Here is a 24042-nt window from a genome sequence, read left to right as displayed (position 1 = left end):
TTGACCTGTCCTATGAAATGATGGCACAACAGGATGAAATATGATGATGCTCAAACAGATGATGCATGTTGATTCACACAGCGCTAATTTGTAAACATTTTCTGCAACCATATCTCCTCATAAATTAAAACAATGTCCGGGTGTATAGATACGTTACAAGCTCGACGTACCGAACAATACGCTTTCCTTGTTTCATTGACAATAACGTTTATTTGACGTCTACAACACATTTATAAATCATTCATCTCGAATCAACTCGGCTTCACCAATATCAGCGATGCCATAAGTCAATTAAATTAATATTTTTCTTTACACAGAGAGTGTACCTTTAAAGATGCATTCGTCGCGGTTTTTTGGGGGGATCCTTTGATAAAGTTCATCATCCGTAAAATGAAGTTACGCCACTTCGAGCAAATTTTCCTTTGCTGTCAAACAAAAACTTCAATCTAATGATTCTCAGAAAAGGTCAAAAGAAGTGTAAATCATAATTACAAAGCGGGTCTTACATGGGTGAGATTGACCAATGATAGAAATAGCTGAAAACAGCTGAAAAAAGGCATAAAACTGAACTGTGACGATCTCCTATAATTTTGCACATAGCTAGTGAGGGAAAAACATTAAATCCAAAACAAAAAAGCTGAAATCAGCTAAAAAGCTGAGAAATCTCACCCTTTTATCAGGCAGGATTAATTAAAGTAACAAGGAACAGTGAGAGTCCAGAACAGCAGCACTATCATGAATTCCTCTGTAAATTGGCACAGTGACAAAGCATTATTATGGAATGACTACAGATTTATCAAACAAGAGTTTTGCCGAAAAGTAAAGAATATCCTGTCTCCTATGTATTTAATACAATACGTACATTTCAAACCGAACATTTTATAAGATTTACGTAAAATTTTGGTCTTGTTTCCTGAATTTTCACCCTGGTCCACAAATCGAAAATAACTACATAACGTAAATATACAGTTTACTTTTAAACTAAAGCAGATGATGAGATATTGATGGCGCGTAGATTGGCTTTTGGGCGGGCTGGGGAGGCTGAGTTGATAACAGACTTATGATGGGAAAATTGCAGCGGGTGGGTTGGGTTTGCACAGGGACGAGGAGGGGTTGACAGGGTTAGAGGGGGTGAGTTGAAATAGGCATGATCAAGAAGCGAACGAGTAGACACAGGTTGGTTCAAATAATCACGACTGTTTCCACCTCATTGCATAAGAAAAAGCTTGGATGTGGCCCGCAACAGGAACACATCGAGCCCATGTACTATTTCAGTTTCATAACCAGATTAATTTAATATTAACCCTAACTGTCCAAAATCCTCCGATTTCAATATGATTTTACATACACCCTTGGGGTTAGGGTTATTCAAAACGACACAGATCTAAGTGAAATATTCAAAACACCAATACATCAATACTTCTTAATAACAGCATCTTTTTTCAGTACTGTTACACATCTACCATATCATTTTACTGATGAAGAAAAAGGATTGAACGAAGACAATAAACATCTTCACTCAGGGGAAAGAAAAAGGGCAATAACCCTGAAATAACTCAGAGAGGAAACCTTAAATGATCCCTAAACGATTCTTTATTACCATATACATGAAAGACAAAACTTTATAGTAAGAAGTCGATGGCGGTATTGAAAACCAGATACAAAGTACGGGACACATAATCTACAAAGGCAAAACTGTACAGAGCACAGCATTTGTGAAATTTTTCGTATTTTGGACTGCAGAAGTATACATCACATGACACCAGCTTTGTGAAGTTTGAAATGAATGCGTGTAGACCTCATCATCAAAACTCCAGGGATTTTGAGAGGTTTGAAACAAAAAATGTGAAATTAATGTGGTAAATAAGAATGCTTAACACACCTACAATGCAAATATTTAATACAAAAATTTCTTTCAGACATGATTTAAGAAAAAAAAAATTTCTCTTTCCTATTTCAAGAAGCAAACCTTTTTGCACCAAGCATACAGACTTTTACTGCCAGTAAAGAAGAATCGCGTATACAGTCATCAGAATAGCACATAAAGAGCAAACAACCTAGCATGTTTTCAAAGACCAAAGCACCAGTAACTAATGAATAAACATTGAAACACTAATAACCAAATATGATTGGTTATGATCCACTACACAATGTCATCTGGAAAAAGGGTCAAATTGGACAAAATAAATTACCAGACATCACCAGCTTTTTGTCTGCCATTTAGCAGTCATGTGGAATACCATCCACAGATATAATAAAATATATACACTTAAATGATTGACTTTCTCATCCATCTGTTCATAATTCGTTGCCATTTTACAAATCGCATCACCAACCCACTTTTTTAGCAGCCTGTACTCGAGGTAACAACCAAAAAATATAAATGAACAATAACTCATTTAATGAACTCAATGTGAGCTAGTCAAAGCAGATTACATTCTGACTTGCACTTTTTCTCTCGGCTTAAATCTGGATTTCTCCAAGTAATTTGAGCCCAGAGTGGTAGCACCTAAACAGTAATGAGCAGAATACACTGTTATTAACAGGCACATCAGTGCCATGCATTTGTGCACATTCTAACGAAAATCAATCACACTCACTTTGCACTGTTAGAACCAAAGCGCCGCAGCAGATCCCCTCCCTTTGGTCTAACATGAAGTTTCCACAGTACACTGGCCAAAGATTTCACAAATTGTTTGCAATGTGACCAAATATGGTCGCACATAATGCCCTCTTCAGTTCCTGAACAGAGCCAATGGGTAAGCTAGCACCAATGACTAGACAGAATGCTAGACTACATAAGCAAACGTTTACAGTTTTGATGACACATGTCCAGGTTCATATACCCATCACTAAGAGCCTTGGAAGGAAGCCCAAGGAAGATCACGCATTGCACTGATAAAATGTGATATGTCAATGGAAACTGGCACACGGGTAAAGTAGTTGGACATCCCAGGGATTAATTAAGGTTCATGGTTGGCATGGAATGTTCCAGATAACTATTCATCTACTCATCTGTCAATGGTAAAACACTGACTCTGGGTAAATCTAACACATCTTAATCATCCTAGAACTGACACGCACTTCCTATTGAAATTGCCAGATCTGCACAAGTTGGTCCCTGATTGCAGGAATTCAGAAACAAAACTGGCCACATTGTGGAATTTGAAAACTTACCACTTTGGAGTCATTTGTCCTGAGAAGGTTGAAATAATTCACATCACAAACAAGCTCTTTCGAATTTTTAGTAGTGCCAAAAAACTTATGTTCCATCACCTGATTAAACCACTCCACAAAACACAAAGAAATGAACAAGCATATTTCTTAGGCCAAGAGAATGCCCAACATGGTCGACAAATTCGCAAAAACGGACTTCGGAACAGTTATAAAAAGTCACCATACAAAATCTTATTGCCAAAAGGCACACTATATTCTTGTAGGTTTCTCTTGGATTTTGAATGTACAAGCGGCGGTGTCTCAATTTTTGTACATATTTCTGGAACACTAGAGAGTGAAATGATTTTTTACAGCTTATGATCCAAGACATCAGTCTTGTACTGTGAATCTAAGAGGTGCTGGCCTAGTTTCAGAGGTTTATTTCAGTTTATGTCACCCCCAGCCATTCCACGACGTCTAGTATTGTAGCGATGGGGAGAGGAGGGGTGTGTTTGACCCAAGCCCCCTGAGACTCCGTTCACCTCCTCCACATACGAATTCTCCACCCACTTTTTGGTGTATCGGGTCCTGTTCGCATCCTGTTACAGGAAAAGACACAACTAAGCAAAGTTTCTCAGGGGGACATCTTCACAGCTTTCCATCCTAGATATAAACCAGTTGTTGACACTGTTGTACAAATTAAACGTCCTTCAAAGTTTCTGTAAATGAAGTAGTTTTGTAGTGTGGGGCATGTAGCCTAGTGGTTAGGAGGTTCGAATCCAGCCGTTATTATCAATATGTTCACATTGTGCTCTCTGAGTAAAATAAAATTTTCAACGTTTCAAGATTTGGAATTGACTGCATCATCCCGGACCATTTGTGTGATCCAACATAATGAGTCACAAGTCTCCAGAGGCACTTTTGAGTTCAGTGCCAACAAAAGGCTCTTCCACTACGTGAATCAACAGAAACCAAACATTCTTCACGTTTATTAACCCAACAAGGTAATGCAGGATTTCAAAGGTCCCTAAGGGGTTAGGGTTAATGTTCAATTTCATCTGAATTTCAAACCAACTGTTACATCAAAAAAGAGCTCAGTCTTCTCTTTGCAATGCAGTCTAAAACAAAAAATTGTAGAAATTAATACCTTAGACTCACCATGTCAAATCAGTTCACAACTGCAAATGGATTTGAACTTGTATGCACTCAGAAATTCTTCCTAGTAATCAACATGTAGCGTTGATATTTGTGTTAACTGTCGATAAAGCACACTTACCTGTTTCCCAGCCTTCCTGGTCTGCAGCACAATGCCGTAAAGGCAGACAACTGTCAACAACATCTGTCACAGGAAGAGGCAATGTTCTTTGCTTAGAATGGGCGACTCGCATTGTAAGAAATGACTCAAGTTAGAGCAAACTCCTGCATGACTAAACTGACAAAGAGCACTAAAGAATATGTACAACAAAGGCTTGAATTTTTAGACATTTTGATTTTTTGTCTGTCACTGATTTTAAATCATTCAGTACTGCATAAACAATGCTGCTTAACCAGTGCTGACGTTGAGACCAATAAAGACTTTCACAAAACCAAAAAGACCAGCCTCCAGTCTGAATCCAAATCACAAGCTGTTCAAATGAACTGCAACAAAAGCATTCCTTTGTCATTGTTCACCAAGTTCCTCATGTCTGGTCTTGTGATGGTCAACTACAACACTGTGCTTAACAAGCTCTTATGCAATTTACGTAGATTCCTTGTGCATAGGCAAAAACCAGAATTTGTAGAGGGAAACTCTCATAAAAATATCTTTCCCCCTTGCTTCTTGGAAACAAATAATTAGATAAGACTTGAAGCTATGCATGGTGGAACTCCCAAATTAGGTAAGGCTTGCGGTTGCACCGTGTACAAGGAGGAATCTCTTTTATGAGTGTGTGGTTCTGAGAAGAACCGATGGTAGACACTGGACGTTCCAAACAGTATGATCAGGAGGGTGACTGGCTGCCTGGCTCTGAGGATGCTGGTCTCAAGCGCTGAGGAGGATGCTAAGGTGCACTGGAATAGAACGGCTTGCTTGATGGTGGATCCGCTGGACTGAAAGGCTACTGAGTGCGCTCACTGATGTGTGGCAGTGGGGCATTGGGTGTAGCGAAAGGAGGAACTAGTGACCGTGGGTATAGATGACCCATTGGTCTGGGAGGGTAATATGGAGTGCCAGACGCTGCTGATGTGGAAGCCAACATCTTGGAGGACTGTGTCGTGCCTGTAGATCTGGATTGCTTCCCTGATGCGTCTTGGGCACCATCTGTTGATTGGAGCAGTGAGTTGCTGCTTAGCCTTTCAGTCCAGCGGATCCACCATCAAGCAAGCTGTGCTGCTCCAGTGCACCAGCGTTTAAAACCAGCATCCTCAGAGCCAGGCAACCAGTCACAATCCTGAAGACGAGCAGAATATACTGTTCGAAACATTGAGTGGTCACCAGAACTACACACTCACAGAACAAAATAATTGTTACATGAAATAAAGAATAAGTTACACTTCACATTAAATGTAGCAGATTTCCATTTGTACATGGCTTAAATTTTTCTGATTAGTAGCATGCTTTCAAGTCACTCTTCAGACGATTTTGCCAACCACGGCAGAAGTGCTGGAAATCTTCAGAAATTGGAGGGTACAGTTCCAAAATGTCAATTCTAGCAGTACCTGCTAGATCATGGTGGTCCTCAAAGATAGCAATGATTACAATGACCCCCCTCTCCCCAAGCACCTGGACACACCTACCTGTGCAAGTAGCCAGAGCACAACATTGCGAATTATGGTCTGTGCAAACAAATCCAGGGCACACTTGATGCAAATCAGAGTCTCAATGAACGTAACAGCCCTGAAGAAAAAAATTATGGAAAAAGTAGCAGCAAAACAACTTAGTATTTCGAGGGTTCGAGGGGAATTTTTCTGGCATACAATATAATCGTTGACATTTTCTATCTTGAAATGATGAAGCCTTGCATCAATTCAGTTGGTCCTTGACGTCTGCAGTTTTGAAGATTGTTTTCAAGCTAGGAAAAGTTGAGAATACTGAAGGGGAAAAACTTAGCCTTAACCCCAAAATATTTAGCCTCTAGCCACTCCAGAATAAGCATAAAACCACTGCCAAAGTGAGACGTCTGTCCAATGTAACAAGATCCAGTAGGACAACAATTATCAAGGCCAAATAGCTTCAAAGTCTCAGCCCGTGAGCCACCATAGAATCAATCAGGCCCACAGACTTTTATGCCTCTTGTGTCTTTGCCGCTTTGAGCTAGGTTGAGGTTAAAATGAGAGAAACGCAACAAAATCAGGCGATCTGAGTGACAAATGTAAGCAAAGACAAAAATTGAAGATACTCACGTGAACACCCAAAGTTGGGTGCCAACTCTTTTACACGCTGAGTCTGTGACGTATGAATAATACTGCCTATAATGTAACAGTGGAAAAGAAATTCAGTCACACAGAGAAAATGAGACTGAGTGGGATTTGAACCTCCAACCTACAGACTGCAATACTAGTGCTCTACTGACGATGTTGGCAGTTTCCACAATTGTTGACATCTGCCTTTTTGGGACGCTCGTCCGAAATTGTAAAACTACGTGAAATTGTGTGAGGGTTTATGGCTTTAGTAGCCAAAAGAGAACCATGAATTGAGTTCACCCAACATCCATCTAGATTGCCAATCTGGCGTGAAAATCTCACCTCATGCAAACGGACAAAAATAAGAAAGCGCCGCAGCAGCAAGCTGAAAAGTACCTTTGAAGACAAATTACAATTAGAGTCCAACTAGGCACTGTAAAGCTGGTTACTCACAAGAGATAAAAAAGGATGCATATGTAGCACCACTGCCTGGCTTCCTTACAGTAAGCCAGGCAGACCATGTGATTAATTTTCAGCTGAATGAGAAGCAAACAACTGGCATGTTTGTATAACAGATCCAACGTATCTATGACAGACAAGGTATTTTAACTTTTGTGAGTAGCAGTTTATTTGGTTTTCATGCCTCCCACTAGGGGCGTGGTTGTCCAGGGATCCTCAAGACTACGCTTGGGCAAAAAAGGCACTTTTGTTACCTAGCAACAGTGTTTCCACAAGGCCAACACTAATTGTATGCCCTAGATCACATGTATATACAGAAGTACACAAGGCCGGTTCTCAAGTTACAATATGCAAACCCATGAGATTTTAGCATGGACACCAGGCACGTGGAAATTATGGCACCCAAGTGCCAGTCTGTCTTTAACAATGGCAGAGGAGTAGATGTGTACACTGTCCATATTTGTTTTTACAGCTGGTTACCTTAGCACTGGAGTGACCATCACACAGACAAGGACAATACGAAGGATGCAAAGAGGATGATCTGGTTCAAACAGGAAGATGTGCTTGATGAAGAAAGTGTTCAGTTCAACCAACTGTGAGGAACAAGAGACAAACAAGTTACTGTACATCACTCAAATGAAAACTGTTATTTTATTAACTATTATTGTTATTAACTATTTGGTGAAATTCTTATTTGCCATAGGCTTCACAGCTCGGGAGGGCAACTATTTGTGGTAAAACACGCAGGATGTTTTTCCCACATCATATTAATAATTAGCCTGTTTGGAGCTCTAAATTGAGTGCATTCGAGGTCATACTGGACAAAGCAATACGAGGTCTGCCCCACCTACACAGCCATGTGCCATTGCTCAGCCATGCTTTGTTCTCAAATGACTGTGCCTTTCTCAGTACCAACCTTGCTCATTTCTGAAAGCAAGACCACTCAGAATTCTTTTATGTATCATGGGCATTGACAAATATGAGTAGGATTTCTCCTGTGTGGATTCTGAAAACTTACAAGATGCATGCTCAAATAGACGAAAGTCCACAGGTTTAGTTTGGACCTGAATCACGTCTAGAGCTAGGGCTAGGATGTTTTTCCTCACAAGCTCCAAAAATCACAAAGATCAAATCCAACACTGTGCAACAACAGTCTCCAGAATGTCAGGATAACAGGTCCATGAGTCTACCTGAAGCTATTTTGGAGAAAGTACCCACCTGTGTGATGAAAATCATGATGTAGACGGCAATGACTCGCATGTAGGATGACTGTGGATCAAGCCAACGAACCTGTGTCCAGCTGTGCAAATCAATGAAATTACCCAACTCCCATCAAAGACTAGAATTTGTTCAGAGCTTTTAACATACTACAAAAGATTCTTTGAAGTGCTTCACTGGTCACGTTAGCAAGGTTTAATTTCTCCTACCTGGCTGGAGTAAACTGCAGTACAGCACGCTTTAATTTACCAGATGCTGAGCGTATATCCCTAAAAAAACCAGACAAGCGGTAGAAAATCAAGTGCAATGATATTCAATTGAACAGAAATCCTGTCGGTGGGAAAATCTTCAAACTTAACATTTTTCAACACTCAAATTTCAATTCAATTTCAACGTCAAATGGTCGTATATGATTTTTCTGAAAATTATCTAAAGATGGAAACAAGAACTTACTGTTAACATATTTTGTAACCAACATGTGTTCATGCCTCAGTATACAAGTACATATTACTGTGTCAATCTTTAATTAAATTAAAAAGCAAATGATGCATGATTTTTGCTATAAACTGTTATGTTTAAAATAACTCTGGAAGGAGCAGATGCTTTGCTACATGGGGGGGTCTAAAATGTGACAAAGGGCTCAAATTTAGGCAGTCACAACATTAAGTACATTCACTTGCTAAGCAACAATAAGCACAGAACTTGTCAACAGTGATACATTTGCCGTGGCATTTCAGTGGACCAAAGACTTTTGTTAAGCAGATTCTTTCCCTACTTAGCAGCTCTGTAGGCCTACCTGATGCTGTCCCAATGAAACGTAGTGATCTCCAGCTTCTTGCAGAGGTACAGTCCCAGGCAGATGCCCATCCCATTGCAGAGTAAGAAATCTAGGATGAGCGCGTCCCACCAACACTCGGCAAAGTTGGGCAAGAGGTGAATAAATGCAAACTAGAATGAAAGGACACCCAAAACTTAATTCAAACTGGTGTGCTCTTGGGTAGTTAGGATTTGTGGCTCTCCATGACAGGGTCAAAAGATTCGAATTGGAAAGCTGGTTGCTTCTTGTGTCTTCGGGCAAGGTAATTTGCCTCCGCCAACCCAGGAATATAAATAGGCACCTGTGAGGATACTGACCAGGAGTGAGCTGATATCACCTGCCCAAAATTGGACTTGAGGCCTTATATAACGGACAGGGTAAAAATTATAAAGTGCTTAGACATCAATGGACAATAAATCAGGTAAAGACACTGTGCATCTACTTTACTGCTTTGTGAGAATTTTTGTTCCAAAATATTGGATATCAAATTTGTAATGCAATTTTTTTTCGTCCAAGTATATTGACAGATTGGCATTTCGAATATGGGAACAAGACAGGGGGAGTGGTCTTATGTCTGAAAGTCGTTAATGTTCTCAATGTCTGTAATATCTAGTTAAGGGGGCGGAGTATTCACTTCTTTGGGCATATGTTTCATTGTGTGTCAATGGTGCAATATTAATGGCACTGCATGCTGAAAGCTGTCACTGAGGTTTCTCTGCTTTCAAGAAATTGACCAGAAAGTAAATTACTAGAATAAACCCAAGACATTTGTAGGAATATATTACAAACTGCACTGCTAAATATGACCATGCATTTTTTTTTAGCTGGATCGCAGATTTCCAAAGCGCATTGCATATTGTGCTGCAGTGCCGGGAAATCGCTAACTGCTGCTAACAATTCACAGAAGATATTGTGAAGTTGCTGCCAATTGCTCTGTAAAACTCACATGCAACTTTGCTCCTACTTGCCTATGAGATGGTTGAACACTCCCATCCCAGTTTGAGGTTAAAGGTCAAAGGGGAAAGATTGGCTATATTAGGGACTGTGTGGTGGTACCTCTGTAAGTTCCCATGTCAAGCTCAGTGTCCACAATATACCCCAGTGGCGAATCATCATTGCTTTAACAATCCAGCCGAAGAAATGTGAGAAGGCAAACCAGTCCAGATGACTCCAGAGCCGTTCAAAGGTCAGATCTGAACAGTTGACAGCATACTCCTGTGCAAACAAATAATGATAACAAAAACACAGGATGTGACGGTACATCAGACATTTTCTGACCATGCAAAGTATCTTCCAATCAAAAAATAGACACAATCAGACAAACTGTTCAAAGAGTACATCAAGGTAAAAGTCTTAAACCTAATCAGATTGAGAGTGTGTTCTCATGAGACCTTGATATTTGGACTCACTTTTTCATGGGGCTGGTGAGCTTCGAGATCGGGGAAGAACCAGAACATTATTCGTCGGATGTCGTCGTAGTTTTGGAACAATATAAACACTAAGAATAATAGGTACATCACACTGACTCCTAAAACAAAAGGACAAGAAAATGAGGTAAACAATAGCAATACTTTAAACCCAAACCTTCACTGCTTACATACAACACAATACATCTAACCGGTAGGTAAAGCTTCATAAGTCTTGGTTTTCTGGAGCAGTATTAAGCAAAGATTCTCTGCTGGGTTCTGCTGGGTCAGCTGCAGCCTCACTGTCTTTTTAAATTCTGTTGAAAGTTGAAATGTTCTAACAAATTTCTTGCAGGATCGTTATCAGAAATGCACTTGTTATGCCTGATGTACCTTAACAGTGCCACTGCTTTAGGGTCCTGAAGCTAAGGAATTCAAACAAATCAGTCTGGCCATCTGTAGAGCTTGAATCTTTCAAAACTGATGTTTTAACCAAATCTCCCCAAGGCCGTTTGACTAGATGCCTGCCTCAAACCTATAAAAACTTACACTCTGCAGGAAACCAATGGCATATTCAAGTATGGTGGCTGTGACTACCTTCCTCAATCCTACAAGATCTTACAAAACTTCATGGATTTTGAAGGATCTGGGAATCATAGATTTAAAACTGATCATCCCTTTTCTTAAATAACACAAACGATGAGATTACTTACCAAATACAACTCTCCATACAGCAGGATGAGGCCTTGTAAATGGCCCTGAATGTTTGAAACACAACATCGAAAATAATTTCATCAAGATTATCCAAATCAATATCTCAAATTCAGCAGCACTCAATGCAAAACCAATGGAATACAACAGTCCCTTCCAAAAAACCAATCCTGTGGCTTATGACAGGGTGAAATATGCAAATCTCGCTATGTCACGAGCCATGGGGCCCCGAGTTTCCAACATAGGCCAACAGGTACATAGAAAGTAATATAGGCCTGGGAGTGTTAAAAATTGGATCTTGCTCATTTGACTTACCGTTTGGAAAGGCCAAGAGGCTGATGAGCATAAAGAAGAACACCACACAGCACAGGCCATTCCGAATGTTACTGTCGGTGTCTACCTCGCTTGTTCTATGTAAGGAAATAAAAACAAGAAGCAAACAAGTTTGCAGTGACTACAGTTGTGGCACTTGGAATGGTTGCTGACTGTCTCCCTGTATTGCACAAATCAGCAGCATTGGAAAAAGGAACTGGACCAGTTTGTAACAAAACGGATCTCAGACTTTACTTCCCTTTAAAGAAAACACTCCAAGGTATGAATCAACCAAAAACAGGAAAAAAGAAAACATTCCGGTTTATCAAAAGAAAAACTTAATCTGACTGAAAAAATAATGGAAAGAAAGAACTAAAAATTGGGGGGAAAAATTGGGATCATCACAGTCCTCAAACCACTAAACAGTGTGTGCTTGAATGGGCTACTGCAATGCCTGGATGGCCAAGTGGAATTCAACATCTTACACAGACTGGTACCTCACATCACTTATTGTATATGACCAATGCTGTACAGCTATAAAGTGGAGTCCCATGAGTTGTCACGTTTCTCCCAACTTTCCTGATTAAAAACTTCCAATTCATTCAGTACAAGTACTATTACTGTACTTTCATAACACATGTCCAAGATGTTGAATCTTTCTTAACTACTTCTGTGTTGTTATTTAGTCTGATTCAAAAACAGTGGAGCCAGAAATTGGATATGTTACGCCCCAACTATAGCATAAGTCCCAACTATAGTTGGGCCCGTCCCAACTAGAGTGCCACAGTTGGGCCGGCCAAACTACAGCAGAGAGGTCCTGTGTGCATGATGTGCCATGCCCAGCATGTGCCAAAGTCATGTCATTGGTCATAGGGCTAGATGAACAGATGAAGTGCCACATTTTATATGAATTGTGTCAAGTGTGAGACACATTGACTTGGATAATGTTGAGACATTTTCCACAGACATTGGTCAACAATAGTTGGGCCAGCCCAACTGCAGCACTACAGTTGGGACTGTCCCAACAATAGTTAGGACTTATGCTAAGCGTAACAGATACAAATTCAACTAAGCATTCCGTATAACATGGCATGCTTGACTAAATTTAAGAAAATCCCACATTAACATTTCAGAATTCTGATAAATCATTATAACCTCCACTCACACTCAGTTGTCAGACGTACCAACTATGAGCACGAGTTTGCATATTATGAAACAAATGTTGACTGCTGTGATGTGGGATATGACATTTTAAACACCCAATGGACGGGCACGCATAGTGCCCTCGGCTTTGCCTTGGGGTGCTACATGTATGTATCCCTCGGGTGTTCATATCATCATATCTCACATCACAGCAGTCAACAATTGTTATGTCACACCTCTGTCTTCATTACATTGAGACTGAGGAATTTATCCAAAGAAACGTGTTCTAAATTTCAGAGGTTCAGAAGAGGATAGGCCTACTGTCAAACGGTATAAGTAACACAGCAGTCAAAAATGAGATGCGGACGACAAAGCTCACAAACACCACCATTCTAGGGCTAAAGCTTGGATACATAAACCAGACCACTATTTCCAAAAAGATCTAAAAAATAATCAATTTTCAAGAAATGGAAAAGAATGTGGGCGTGGAGTTTAAGTTTCGGACTTGATGAACAGCGCCCCCAAATACATGTACAGATGTAATTGAGTTGACCATGAGTTGACTAACGTTAGGCAATGTCAAAACAGTATTCAGTAAAACTTACTTTGTAAACGCAAAATAGATTGTGGCTGCAAGCGCACCTACGAGGAGGGTGAGTGTGTGTGGCTTGTAGAAAAATTCTAGGGTGATATCTTCCACGCTTTGCTCGTTGATAAAGCGAAAATGATCACTTATTTCGGACGCCGAACGCCGATGGTTTCGCTTTGTCACCGCCATGTTGCACATGTGATATTCACACATGAATCGTGCGATATGGCGAGAGTGTATTAACGTTACCATTAGATATGTAGGGGTGTTTGAAGTAAAGTGAGAAAATATTACATCAACTTTACACATTTCCTATCATTTTACATGGTAAAATTTAGTAATTTTGTAATAATATTTATCTAATGGTAGTGTGTTTGGAGGAAAGTATGGATTCGTGTGATATATAATAATAAAAATTAAACAAACCCATAGCGGAGGCCCTATTCTAGGTTGGTATAGTCCCCTAAATGTCGAAGGTCATATCCTCACTTTTGCTCAACATGTGGAGGTGAAACGACATGTGATTCTTAAGATGATACACGATGCAAATCACGCAAACAGTAAGATTCCTGCACAGTGAAAGTATCCTGCAAGTGTCGTGTGATACCGCGCTGTTAAAGAGTCCGAGATGACGATTTAACGAATGGAATTTTGTGGACACTAAATAAACTGACTAAGGCTAGGCCTGTACTGTATAGCCTTATACTATAGGGACAGATCCAGGAATATTTTGGGCCTTGGGGGGTGAGGAATCAGGCTCGAGATTTTTTATAGGCCCTAATGTCTAATTTTTCACAGTCAAATGGAATGATGATGAAACATTACATACATGCATTGTTTACCATGGTATTGATGCACTTAAGCTATTGTATTAGGCTATTTTCCCCATTTTTTTACCTTTTTTCTGTTTAGAGTGGGGGGTTGGACCCCCTAACACCCCCCCTTGGATCCGCACCTGGCCTGCCTCTTCCATACAGATTGAGATCGCGATAAGTGATCGAATGTTGGTTTACTGACACCAGAACCCACTTAAGGAAGGAGCGAACCAGCTTTAGGACCGCTGATCGAAATCCAGCTCCGTGTGAAACAAGGCCTTAAAGTGTGGTCTTTTGTACATGAAATCTGAGTGAATTTGACTATAAATTGGCCGACCATGTTCAAATGTTAAAAAAGGCGATTTGTAGAGTCCAACTTACTCAGAGTCGGACTAGGTCTTTGGACTAATGGAAAAGTATGGTCATGTAGGAATCAAAATCCTTCATGAGTTACCACATGTAATATTAAGCCAACATGCTGGCATGTTGTCATGGTTACAATGCCAACTTACCAAAGTCAACCCTTACATTCCTTTGTCATTGTTCACCCTGTTACCTGTGACTGGTCTTGTGCATGGTCTTGTGCCTGGTCTCGACTTAATACATACACTTGATGAAGGGATGGGCATCAAACCAATGCTTTTTTGTATCCTTGAAAACAGGTCTGAGCCCGATGGTTGAAGAATGAAAGATCACTGCCATGGCAACCAAGATTCTTTTGACAACGAGCACATACAGCCGACTTCTAGCTCGTTGCAGTCGTACCCATTGTCGGCCTTTGTTAAAGAAATCCCCGAGATGTTTCACCTCCAGTTTTCCCACCATGTCCCAGCCGATTGTCACAAAGCTTCATGAATATCATCCCCACAGGCATGACGGGCAATTAAGGAGCATTTCTTGTGTCCAAAGAGCAACTAGATCTGAGCATGATGCTTTTCTACGGTTAAACAAGGCACCACCGTATGGCCTCCTCAACAAACGATTGTTATCGGACTCAAAGACTGAAGAAGAAAATAAGGAATCAGTGTCATCAACCACAGATACTGAGAAAGACAACCTGCAGTCACAAACTTTGAAAAAGACTGTTGGCAAACAGCTAAGGAAATGTTCTGAATCTCCCACTGAAGAAACTGAGACGGTTGTTTTGGACAGACAAAGTGAAGTTAATGACCAAGAGGAAAGGGCAGAAACTTATTCAAAGTTGCACCGCTTTGGATCAGAAACTGGGGATGTCACTGAAACATCCGAGGACATCACTGAAACGTCTGAGGACATCACTGATATTTCTGAGGACATTAATAGAACTGTGTCTAGCAGTTTGGTAATCAGGACCAAACCTGATGAGAATGAATTGGATCGTGACTGGGGTACAGTGGACATTCTTGCCGAGCGGGAGTCCCCGACGGTTTTGGAAGAATTTATTCAGCCATTACTCCCGACAGAATCACTATCGCTGGCTGCATATGCTGACCACTCCCCCACTCTGCAGAAGCTAACTGAGCTCGGGGTGGACCTGTCCAAGGTCGAGAAGAAGGCCAAGATCGGGAATGCACTGATCAAGATGGATTTTGACAGGGACATCAAGGATAAGATTGTTCTCTTGGACTCGGCAGGAGTAACGTCCAGCAAGTCCCTGGGCCGATTCTTGACCATCAACCCTTTTGTGCTGACCGAGGACCTGGAGAATCTGGAGACGAGGTTGAGGTACCTGCGATCGAAGAAGTTTTCGGACGATGCCATCACCCAAGTCTTGACCAGAGCTCCTTACTTCTTAAGTTTCTCGGTATGAAGATCTCTGCAATAAATCCATTTTTTTTTCAGTACAGATACATGTACTTGCTATAGGAAGTTAGCATGTACCATGGGGGAGTTTGCTGGGCCCATCACCAAACTTGGTTAAACCAACATATTTAGTGGGGGTTTTTTTTCCAGATTTTTCTAAAAGTCCAACTCAGCCTGGTAAAAAAGTATCAGTATGGAAACTGAAGACCTGTGGCTGTAAATGGGAAAAATTACCCATTCCTTTGAGGAAGTTTGTTTATGTTTGTCTTTTTTGTGTGTTGTACAGGTTGACCGCCTAGATAGCAAGTTGGGATTTTATCAGAAAGAGTTGAGCTTGACTGGAGATGAAATTAGACACATTATCACCAAAACACCTAAGGTAATCAAAGTTAATGTCTTGTTTACTAGTTTTCAGGGGAATGCATACAAAATGACATGTGCATGCTGGTCGTATTGCAAGTAAGAACTGCTTGAGCAGGTTACGGCCAGTTTTCAACTGAATATGTACAGACTTGCAGTCACTTGTCTGGCAATTTTTTCAGTTGGTGACCTTCAAGATCCAACGAGTCAAGGAAAGCATCTTTGTGTTTCGTCGGCAGCTTGGGTTCACAACATCTGAACTCAAGAAACTTGTTCTGGCCGAACCAAAGCTCCTCCTTAGAGGTTAGCATTTTGTTATTTTTCTCTTTGAATTTTGTTTAAGATTAAAAGAAAACAGGTGTAGAATTTTGCAGAAGGGATGTTTTGTGCAATGGCAGGGTGATTTAGAATTCTAGTTTACCTTCAAATAGTCGTGTGTGCTATTTAGAACACAAAACAATTACTAAATAAACTAAGGTACATGCGTAAACTGTCCAGTTTTGGGACTTATTTTTAAGGCAAAGAGAAGCTGATTGGTGTGTTTGACTACCTACACAACCACATGGGCATCCCTCACAAGCAGATAGTGAAGAACCCCCAGGTCTTCAATGGAAGAGCCTTCAAGCTACAGGAAAGGCATCAGGTTGGTTGAGTCCACTTCCTTACTGTAGGGAAATCACTGACTTGTCAACCTGAAGTTTTTTTGGTTAATTGAGTTGGCTGTACAGTGCAACTCACCATGCAAAGGAAACAAAAAAAAGGATTTTGATTTCCAAGAGGTGTCGTAAATGTTTTAATCAACATGTATTTTTAATTACAACAGTTCCTGAAATTGCTTGGCCGCGCCCAGTACGACCCCACCCAGCCTGGCTACGTGGCCCTCGAACACCTCTCAAAGGTGCCAGATGCTGTCTTCTGTCAAGACATTGCAAAGTCCTCCATCGAAGTGTACAATGATTTCCTGAAGACTCTGTGAAAAAGTTCTGACATAATGGACCAGTTAGACTGTGACTGTGAACTCATAAAACTGTGGTGTATAAAATAGCAGTGGCCCAAAAGGGGCGTGGCCAGAGAATTCAGTATGGCGAAGGCTGTTCAATGTGACGTGTACAAGCTCACAACTAGTAGGAACTGAATGCTGTCTTTATGTAATGAGTGCATGTACATCTCAAAGTCTTATCACAGATTGTTTTAAGTTCAAATGCAATTTATCTTAACTAATCTTAAGTTTCAGTATGCTGGTCAAAGTGGTTGAAACACCCACATGACAAGTTGTCAGCCAGAAAAAATCTTGAAATTCCTGCAACAGTAATAAACTTAAAATATTATTTGCAAGAAGTTTTGTTCGGTATGTCAAAATTAAAGCAGTTTTTCCAATTTGACTTGGCAAACTTGTGCAATGTCCATTTGGAAAGTGATTAAGGATTGAAACCTGTGTCATGTGACTGTCACATGATTTGACTGGTATAAGAATAAACTTATAACCTTTGACCTTTGAATTATGAAAAGATGTCTGCTTTCTAGTTTACTCTAGATAGTTTAATGTTTGTACCGATCTCCTTGGGCATGCATTTAATCTAAATAAACTTTATCAAAACATAAACTACTGTGTGTGAACTTTGAACCTGTCCTTTGCCCTACCGAAGGGGAGGCAGGTTGAAGTATTTGGCAACCAGGCAAGTTATTTTTTCATTTGTCAAACTGGCAGGCATGCAATCAGGCTTGTTTTCACCTTTAGACGAACAGATCTGTGTAAGTAAATTCCCTGTGATGATATAGATCTGACATGATCATGAGTTATGGTTGGGCAGTTTCAGACAGACAATTTTGTGTTTGTATAATTGACTATTTGTACGTGGGTAACATTCTTTTAGTTGGCATACGCTTAAGGAGTGAATGTTCTCGTGCACTAAGGGCCTGTTTATTTCACTTTGATCTCGATCAGCAATCAGCCATTGGTTCACTAACAGCACTGAAGCAGTTTAATGGATGGAGCAAGCCAGCCTCGGGATCACTGATGGATATCCACATGATTTTAAAACAAACAGACCCATCATGTGAGAACCTCACCCTGGGGTATAATTGGGTATTGATTATGCATAAAGTTTACATTTGCATCGTAAATGTTTCCAAAACACTGCACTGGAGCAGGGAGGGAGCATTATATTTAATTATGATGAAAAATTGAAAAAGTGTTTCCAAATGGATCAAAAATTGTACTCTTACGAGTATTTCTCTTCTGCAGTGCCACTTGTAGATTTGCTGATTTAAAATGGCAAATGCCCTGCTGTACTACTTTCTGATTGGTCAAATTCTGTTGGATTGCCATGGAGACTGGTATCCAGGGGAATGCCCTCCTTCTTTTGGTCAATTGCCTGCCTTATCAGAGGAGATAGTCGGTTACATAAATAACCTCAACACAACTTGGAAGGTGAATTTAAGAGTATGCTTGATGTAGCTTTTCATGACATTGTAAAAAGAAATTGCAGAAAAGATCACATTTTGGCTTAATGAATTTAGAAAACTCAAAACTATTCACTGCACTATTTTGTTTGAAAAATTTAACAAAACAAGTGTAAACTTTTTGGACTGCGGAGAACATTATACATATTATTACAGAAAAAGCATATTTTTTCATCAACATTTCAGATAGAATTATTTCAGGTTAAGTTTTTTACAGTTAAAGTAGTTTTGAATAACAGTACATCATTATTAGTATTGACTTTATGAGGATAATTGCCAAGTAAACATGATGTACAAATGTTTTTGTTTCTTTTCTTTTATGTATAATGAAAGGCTGGATTGAACTTCCAAGGTAATAACCAAAGGTCATTTGTCAAACTTCTTCTCGGGAACAAGCTGACAACCTCCACCCCACCTGACCGGAGGTTACCAATGAAGCCACCATCAGATTTGAACCCAAAGGAGATTCCCAAGAGTTTTGATGCCGTGGAGAAATGGCCGGAATGTTTGTCCATGAGGAGGATATCTGACCAGGGGGCATGCGGAGCGGGATGGGTACTGATGGAACTTTGATTCAGGAAGCATTTTGTTCCAGCACACTATTAGTTCTGACCCTCTTAGATCATTCCAAGTCGAAGAGTAGGATTTTAAAAGATTCTGTAGGATTCAGTCATGTGAAGATCAGCTGTCAGCTGTAGAAAGAATGGTTTGCTGCAAAGTTTTGGAATTTTGGTCACTAGCAGAAAGTCAAATGAACTTTCTCATGGAGAATTGTTTTGTGGTCAGATCTAACAAAAGGAGTCATAGGGCCATGTTGTAGGATCCTTTTGTTAAATTTTTATGATGCACTGCATTCGACACGGCAAACATTTCCAGTGTCATTTGGTATCTGGATGAAAATGGACGTTGTACAGGTAAAAAAAGTTGAGAGTTCTTTCTGATTTACATTGTGCAGGATTCTTTTAAAAGCCTTTGACTCAAAAATAATTCTTTTGACATGCGATTCATTTCGTTAAGGATAGGCCATGGTTTAAGTTTAATGTGTACTCTGACTTCCCTCAATGCTAGGCTTTTGGGGCTTTGGAGGCCATGTCAGATCGTTACTGCATCTTCTCCAAGATGAAAAATCTCAATGTTACTCTGTCGGCAGAGAACCTCATCTCCTGCTGTGGCCTGCAGTGTGGATTTGGGTAAGCAGAATCGAATGTCAGACTAGATTTTGGATTCTACAGGCAGTAACTTTGATCAGTGAGTTTCTTTTAATATTACAGTATTTGGCACATAGAAACAATCAAATGGATTACTCAACAACTGTTTGTAAATGATGTATAAAAACTACAGGACTGACAAAATGTTCTAAAAACAGGCTTTCAAATTAATTGAGTACAATTTAGTGCAGAGTTTAGGTAGCACCTAGGGGATGGAGCCAATGAGTGTGAGCCATACAAATCAAGACAATAAAGCCCAAGGTAACGAGAGAACAAATCACAGACAGTTTATCTGTAATACATCACATCAAAGTCCTCATTAATGCTCCACGGAACAGCTGAACCGCAAAGGACCACACCCAACCCAAGCATCACCCTGTTACACGTCTCTATCCGTGAATTTGTGCTTGAAGGGATATCAAAAGATAACTTATTAATGCCTGCCTTGTACAGATTAGAATTTCAGTAACTTAGAGCTTTTTTAGTACGGTATGACTGCGTTTAGCCTGTCGTAAGTTGGTAAATATAAGAGCAACCAGAAAATAAAATAATGTAGCCCAAATGTTGCAATGTTGATCCCCTGATAAATTTTTTCATCTTAAACCAGCTGCGAAGGGGGTTATCCGTCCGCTGCTTGGCACTACTGGGTCCAGGCTGGTATTGTGACCGGAGGGGGGTTCGAATCTTCACAAGGCTGTCAACCTTACACGTTCCAGCCTTGCAGGCATGTTAGCGAGGGCTCAGCTGAGGAGGATTCAGCCCCAACTTGTGCCCCAATGGTGCAGACCCCCGAATGCCAGACAGAATGTAGGAAGGGGTACAATAAGAGCTATTCAGAAGACTTGCATTTCGGTAAGATTGAGTTAGAAAAAGAACCTAGTTACTCGTTCCTGGTTGTTTCCTTTCCCCTGCCTGCCTCTGTTGTCTTCTGTTTGGTGGGGATCCGGTATTTTGACTTGTAACTTACAGCATACTTGTACATTGCTTTCAGTACAAGTTAAACACCTGCTTGATGGGTGAAGCATCCTTTAAGATAAAAATTATCAGCAAGAGTCCAGAAAATCCATTTCTATCTTGGAAAATCTACTGTTAGAAAAACAGCATGTCTTTCTCATGTTAGAGTTTTGACCTGTGATCAAAGGGTCGAGGGTCCCAACCAACTAGTCATATGTTGCATCCTTGCAAATGTTCTCCCCTTTGATGCAAGTTCGATTTCCCTAGATTAAACAAGTTTGGGACCTTTGACCTTCCACCTTTGCTCCGTGTAGGAAAATCAGCCTATGCAGTCATGAATAACGTGTTGCAGATTGAAGAGGAAATCATGCACTTTGGCCCGGTGGAAGCATCAATGGACATCTTTGAGGACTTTCTCAGCTACAAGTCAGGTAATCCAGTTGATAGAACTTCATACACAAGTGTGTTCAGAGGGATGAATTTTTCAAGAAGCTACTTAAAAACTACAGGGGTTCTTTTCATATCATCAATCCCTCCAAGTTACAAAATAGAGCTGTTGTTTTGACCTGACAAAGCATTCACCAAGAAGTCTGCTCACACTAAGATTTGTTCAACTTTTACAAACATATAGTGCAAGTAGTTCATCGCATTTTGTGCCAAGTTTGAACCAGCTTCAAGTTTGAACCGTTAAAATTTCTTGTTTCCTAATCGATTTTTTATTTGAACCATTCTACTTTTGGAATATTACTTTTGGCAGGTGTATATCAGCATGTTATAGGAAAGTTTATCAACAAACATTCAGTGAAGTTGTATGGTTGGGGTGTTACATCAGATGGAGTAAAGTACTGGCAAGCAGCCAACTCTTGGAATGAGAACTGGGGTGAGAAAGGTGAGTTGGAAAGTTTGATGAAATGCCAGATTCTGTAGCATTATTGAATTTCCTTCAATAAGTTTAATTCAGCTTTATGTTGATTAATGCCTAGAATTTTTTTAATAATCAGTAGAAAAATTGATGAGTTGAAAGTTTCGATTGTGAAGTATGGAAAATCACAGTGTTTGCAGAATGTTTTGATCAGCATATTTCTTGTTTCATTAGGGTTTTTCAGAATTCTCCAAGGGGCTGATGAATGTGGGATTGAAGAGGACGTGTATGCTGGAGTACCTTTGTTATGAGAGGATGTTGCTAAGTTGAGCTCAAGATTTGCTTATTTATGAAATCTGATCAAATTTTGACTTTTTCTGGCCAGTATTTTAAATTTTGTTTTTTCATAAGAAAAACTTATTTTGCATAAGCAAGGTTTTACCTTTGGTTACTGAGCAACTTTCATTTTGTGCCCCTTTTTTATTTTTTCTGTTTATTCAAAATGTAAACTTAAAGCTCTCCTCAATTGGCAAGATCCATTGCTGTTTGAATTTGTCCAAATAAATGATTACTTTTGATGCACATCAACAAAATGAATGGAGTTAATCTAAATAATCTTCCTTTTTATTAAAATTAGAGCCTGTTGGCTTTTCTGTTTTACCAAATTACGGTATGAGCAACAAAATAAGTTTTCAACTGTTTCTCTTTGAACATTTTACCATCAGTACGAGTATTTCACCATGAGTACTAGAAAGATATTTCACTGTGATTGAGTACCTAACTACTATATTTGCTTCAGCAATGCCAAGAATAAAACACCACACAGTGGATATGAGTATAAATATTTTAACTCTACTTAGAGTACTTTGTCACAAGTCTGAGTATGGGTAAGATACAGTATCATGAGTATGAGTAACAGTATAAAAAGCACTACAACACTGTTAAGATCAAGTTTGAGAGGGAGACAAGTTTACCAAGATTTGTAAAAGAGAAGTGGTTAAGACGTGTGAACCAATAAGCAGGTCAAAGGTTCGAGTTCCACCCGATTAAGTTTGCGAATTTTTTTCACAAGCTCTCAGACAAGCACTGAGTATACAGTGTTATGAACATACGTTGGTGTTGGGCAAAAACCTGTAATAAAAAAGGATATCTCATCACATGCCTAAGGGTTGTCTGCGTTTTTAAATCTGGAAACACATGAGACTTCAGCAGTGTTGCTCAGACATCAGTGCCTGATTTCAAGATGCAGCGCTGCTCGTCTCCTATACGTTCATGAAGGTGAAATTTAGAAACAGTAAAAATCAAACAGCTGGAGCAGGGACCAGAGGTTGGCATGGAGGCGCATTACTAGCTGTGAGTCGCAAATTATTTTCTTGGGAGTTGGTATGGAAACAGGTTTTATTAGACTGAGATACAAATCAGTTTCTTTGACGGCTGGATGGGTTTAAGCAGCCACTTTGTTAATGACCATGTCCAGCATGCCCAGTTGTGATGAGCGTCCATTGTCTAAAATTGCCAGCTATGTGTGTGAAAGTGGCCTTGGTTTAACTTTCAACAACATCACACCAATAAAGTGGATACTGTCTGGTTTGTTGTTGCGCCGAGCTATCACAACGTTGCAAGCGTGACGTTGCAAATGACAGAGCTATCTCATTTAAATGCGACAGTGTTGTGTGTGTGATAGCAGTGTCATTTAAACAAGATAATAAGTCATTTAAATGAGATAAGTCATCGTTTTATCTTTTAAATGAGATAAAAAAAATTTCGCGTTGACAGCAACACACTTCCATAACTAGCTAACACTAGCCAACTGAAAATGGCTAAAGCAACACCAGTCTTAAGAAGGGTGAACTCACTTGTACAGTAGGCAACCAGGACATTGAGAAGGAGACAATCTCAAAGCAAATAATCTTACAAAACAAACAATAAATAATCATGACAATCAGTACAGTTTGAGGTAGTGCAATGATATGAACTCAATGTTAGATTTGGGTACACTGATGTGCCTGTTCACAGGTATATAATCAGAAGATTGTACACCATGCAACCTCTTGTACATGTAAGTACCATAACAAGGAGTAATTACATGTTCTCTGTTTTTTGGCCACACAATTTAGGGCTTTTCTACACTCCTAAAGTTTTGATTAAAAAAATGCATGTAAGTGCTATGACACATGAAATACACAACCTATGGTATCAGAGGAAAGATGTTTTAGTCTGTAAAAAATTGCAAGATTACGTCCTGTGATTTCAAAAATACCTTTTTTGGTTTGGAAGACATGTTAAAAAGGAACCTTAAAATACAACACAATCAATTCGAGTCCAAAAACCATGCAAAATAAAACTTTGTCAATTTTTATCACACTCTGGAGAATACAATTTGTGTTTGAAATTTTTTGTTTCTTT

The 24042-nt window shown here is 39.8% G+C and overlaps 3 protein-coding genes across 6 annotated transcripts; 2 read left to right on the top strand and 1 right to left on the bottom strand.

The window, feature by feature from the left end:
• Positions 1 to 1570: 1570 nt before the first annotated feature.
• Positions 1571 to 13412, bottom strand: ptdss1 (phosphatidylserine synthase 1). The gene is made up of 13 exons (XM_022245780.2): positions 13209 to 13412; positions 11464 to 11558; positions 11151 to 11195; positions 10441 to 10559; positions 10088 to 10246; positions 9011 to 9162; positions 8424 to 8483; positions 8215 to 8296; positions 7477 to 7589; positions 6538 to 6603; positions 5932 to 6031; positions 4433 to 4495; positions 1571 to 3755 (listed from the first exon to the last, which is right to left on the bottom strand). Exons 1-13 carry the CDS (start codon positions 13403 to 13405, stop codon positions 3600 to 3602), a joined length of 1407 nt encoding a protein of 468 aa, XP_022101472.2. The 5' UTR covers positions 13406 to 13412; the 3' UTR covers positions 1571 to 3599.
• mterf3 (mitochondrial transcription termination factor 3) lies at positions 13141 to 18441 on the top strand. Of its 4 annotated transcripts, XR_015424356.1 has the most exons (8): positions 13646 to 13752; positions 14670 to 15790; positions 16076 to 16168; positions 16332 to 16452; positions 16668 to 16792; positions 16973 to 17901; positions 18095 to 18206; positions 18395 to 18441. XR_015424356.1 is itself a non-coding variant. In XM_022245777.2 (6 exons), the coding sequence occupies exons 2-6, from the start codon at positions 14708 to 14710 to the stop codon at positions 17123 to 17125; spliced, it is 1575 nt and encodes a 524-aa protein (XP_022101469.2). In that variant the 5' UTR covers positions 13141 to 13256; positions 14670 to 14707; the 3' UTR covers positions 17126 to 17657. The 4 variants fall into 4 exon arrangements, 2 of the variants coding, with proteins under 2 accessions (XP_022101469.2, XP_022101471.2); XR_015424355.1 differs by having other exon boundaries at positions 16973 to 18206; XM_022245777.2 differs by lacking the exons at positions 13646 to 13752; positions 18095 to 18206; positions 18395 to 18441 and adding an exon at positions 13141 to 13256 and having other exon boundaries at positions 16973 to 17657.
• Positions 18421 to 22478, top strand: LOC110985061 (cathepsin B-like). The gene is made up of 7 exons (XM_022245783.2): positions 18421 to 18580; positions 18946 to 19167; positions 19681 to 19802; positions 20428 to 20672; positions 21089 to 21205; positions 21532 to 21663; positions 21871 to 22478. Exons 1-7 carry the CDS (start codon positions 18422 to 18424, stop codon positions 21945 to 21947), a joined length of 1074 nt encoding a protein of 357 aa, XP_022101475.2. The 5' UTR covers position 18421; the 3' UTR covers positions 21948 to 22478.
• Positions 22479 to 24042: the final 1564 nt, after the last annotated feature.

Source organism: Acanthaster planci, linkage group LG02, assembly GCF_054643075.1.
Source record: "Acanthaster planci isolate LZ-2023a linkage group LG02, COTS_SCS, whole genome shotgun sequence".
NCBI lineage: Eukaryota > Metazoa > Echinodermata > Asteroidea > Valvatida > Acanthasteridae > Acanthaster > Acanthaster planci.
The sequence above is the reverse complement of the archived record's forward strand: the minus strand, read 5'-3'. Positions and strand labels throughout refer to the sequence as shown.

Coding starts and splice junctions, on each gene's coding strand:
- ptdss1 (XM_022245780.2), bottom strand. CDS start 13,405: ATGTGTGAATATCACATGTGCAACATGGCGGTGACAAAGCGAAACCAT. Junction 8,484..9,010: donor TTTCATTGGGACAGCATCAG/GTAGGCCTACAG, acceptor TGGTTTTTTTAG/GGATATACGCTCAGCATCTG. Junction 7,590..8,214: donor TCATGATTTTCATCACACAG/GTGGGTACTTTC, acceptor TGTTCCTCACAG/TTGGTTGAACTGAACACTTT.
- mterf3 (XM_022245777.2), top strand. CDS start 14,708: ATGGCAACCAAGATTCTTTTGACAACGAGCACATACAGCCGACTTCTA. Junction 15,791..16,075: donor CTTACTTCTTAAGTTTCTCG/GTATGAAGATCT, acceptor TGTGTTGTACAG/GTTGACCGCCTAGATAGCAA. Junction 16,169..16,331: donor TTATCACCAAAACACCTAAG/GTAATCAAAGTT, acceptor CAATTTTTTCAG/TTGGTGACCTTCAAGATCCA.
- LOC110985061 (XM_022245783.2), top strand. CDS start 18,422: ATGGCAAATGCCCTGCTGTACTACTTTCTGATTGGTCAAATTCTGTTG. Junction 18,581..18,945: donor ACCTCAACACAACTTGGAAG/GTGAATTTAAGA, acceptor GTATAATGAAAG/GCTGGATTGAACTTCCAAGG. Junction 20,673..21,088: donor TTCAGAAGACTTGCATTTCG/GTAAGATTGAGT, acceptor TGCTCCGTGTAG/GAAAATCAGCCTATGCAGTC.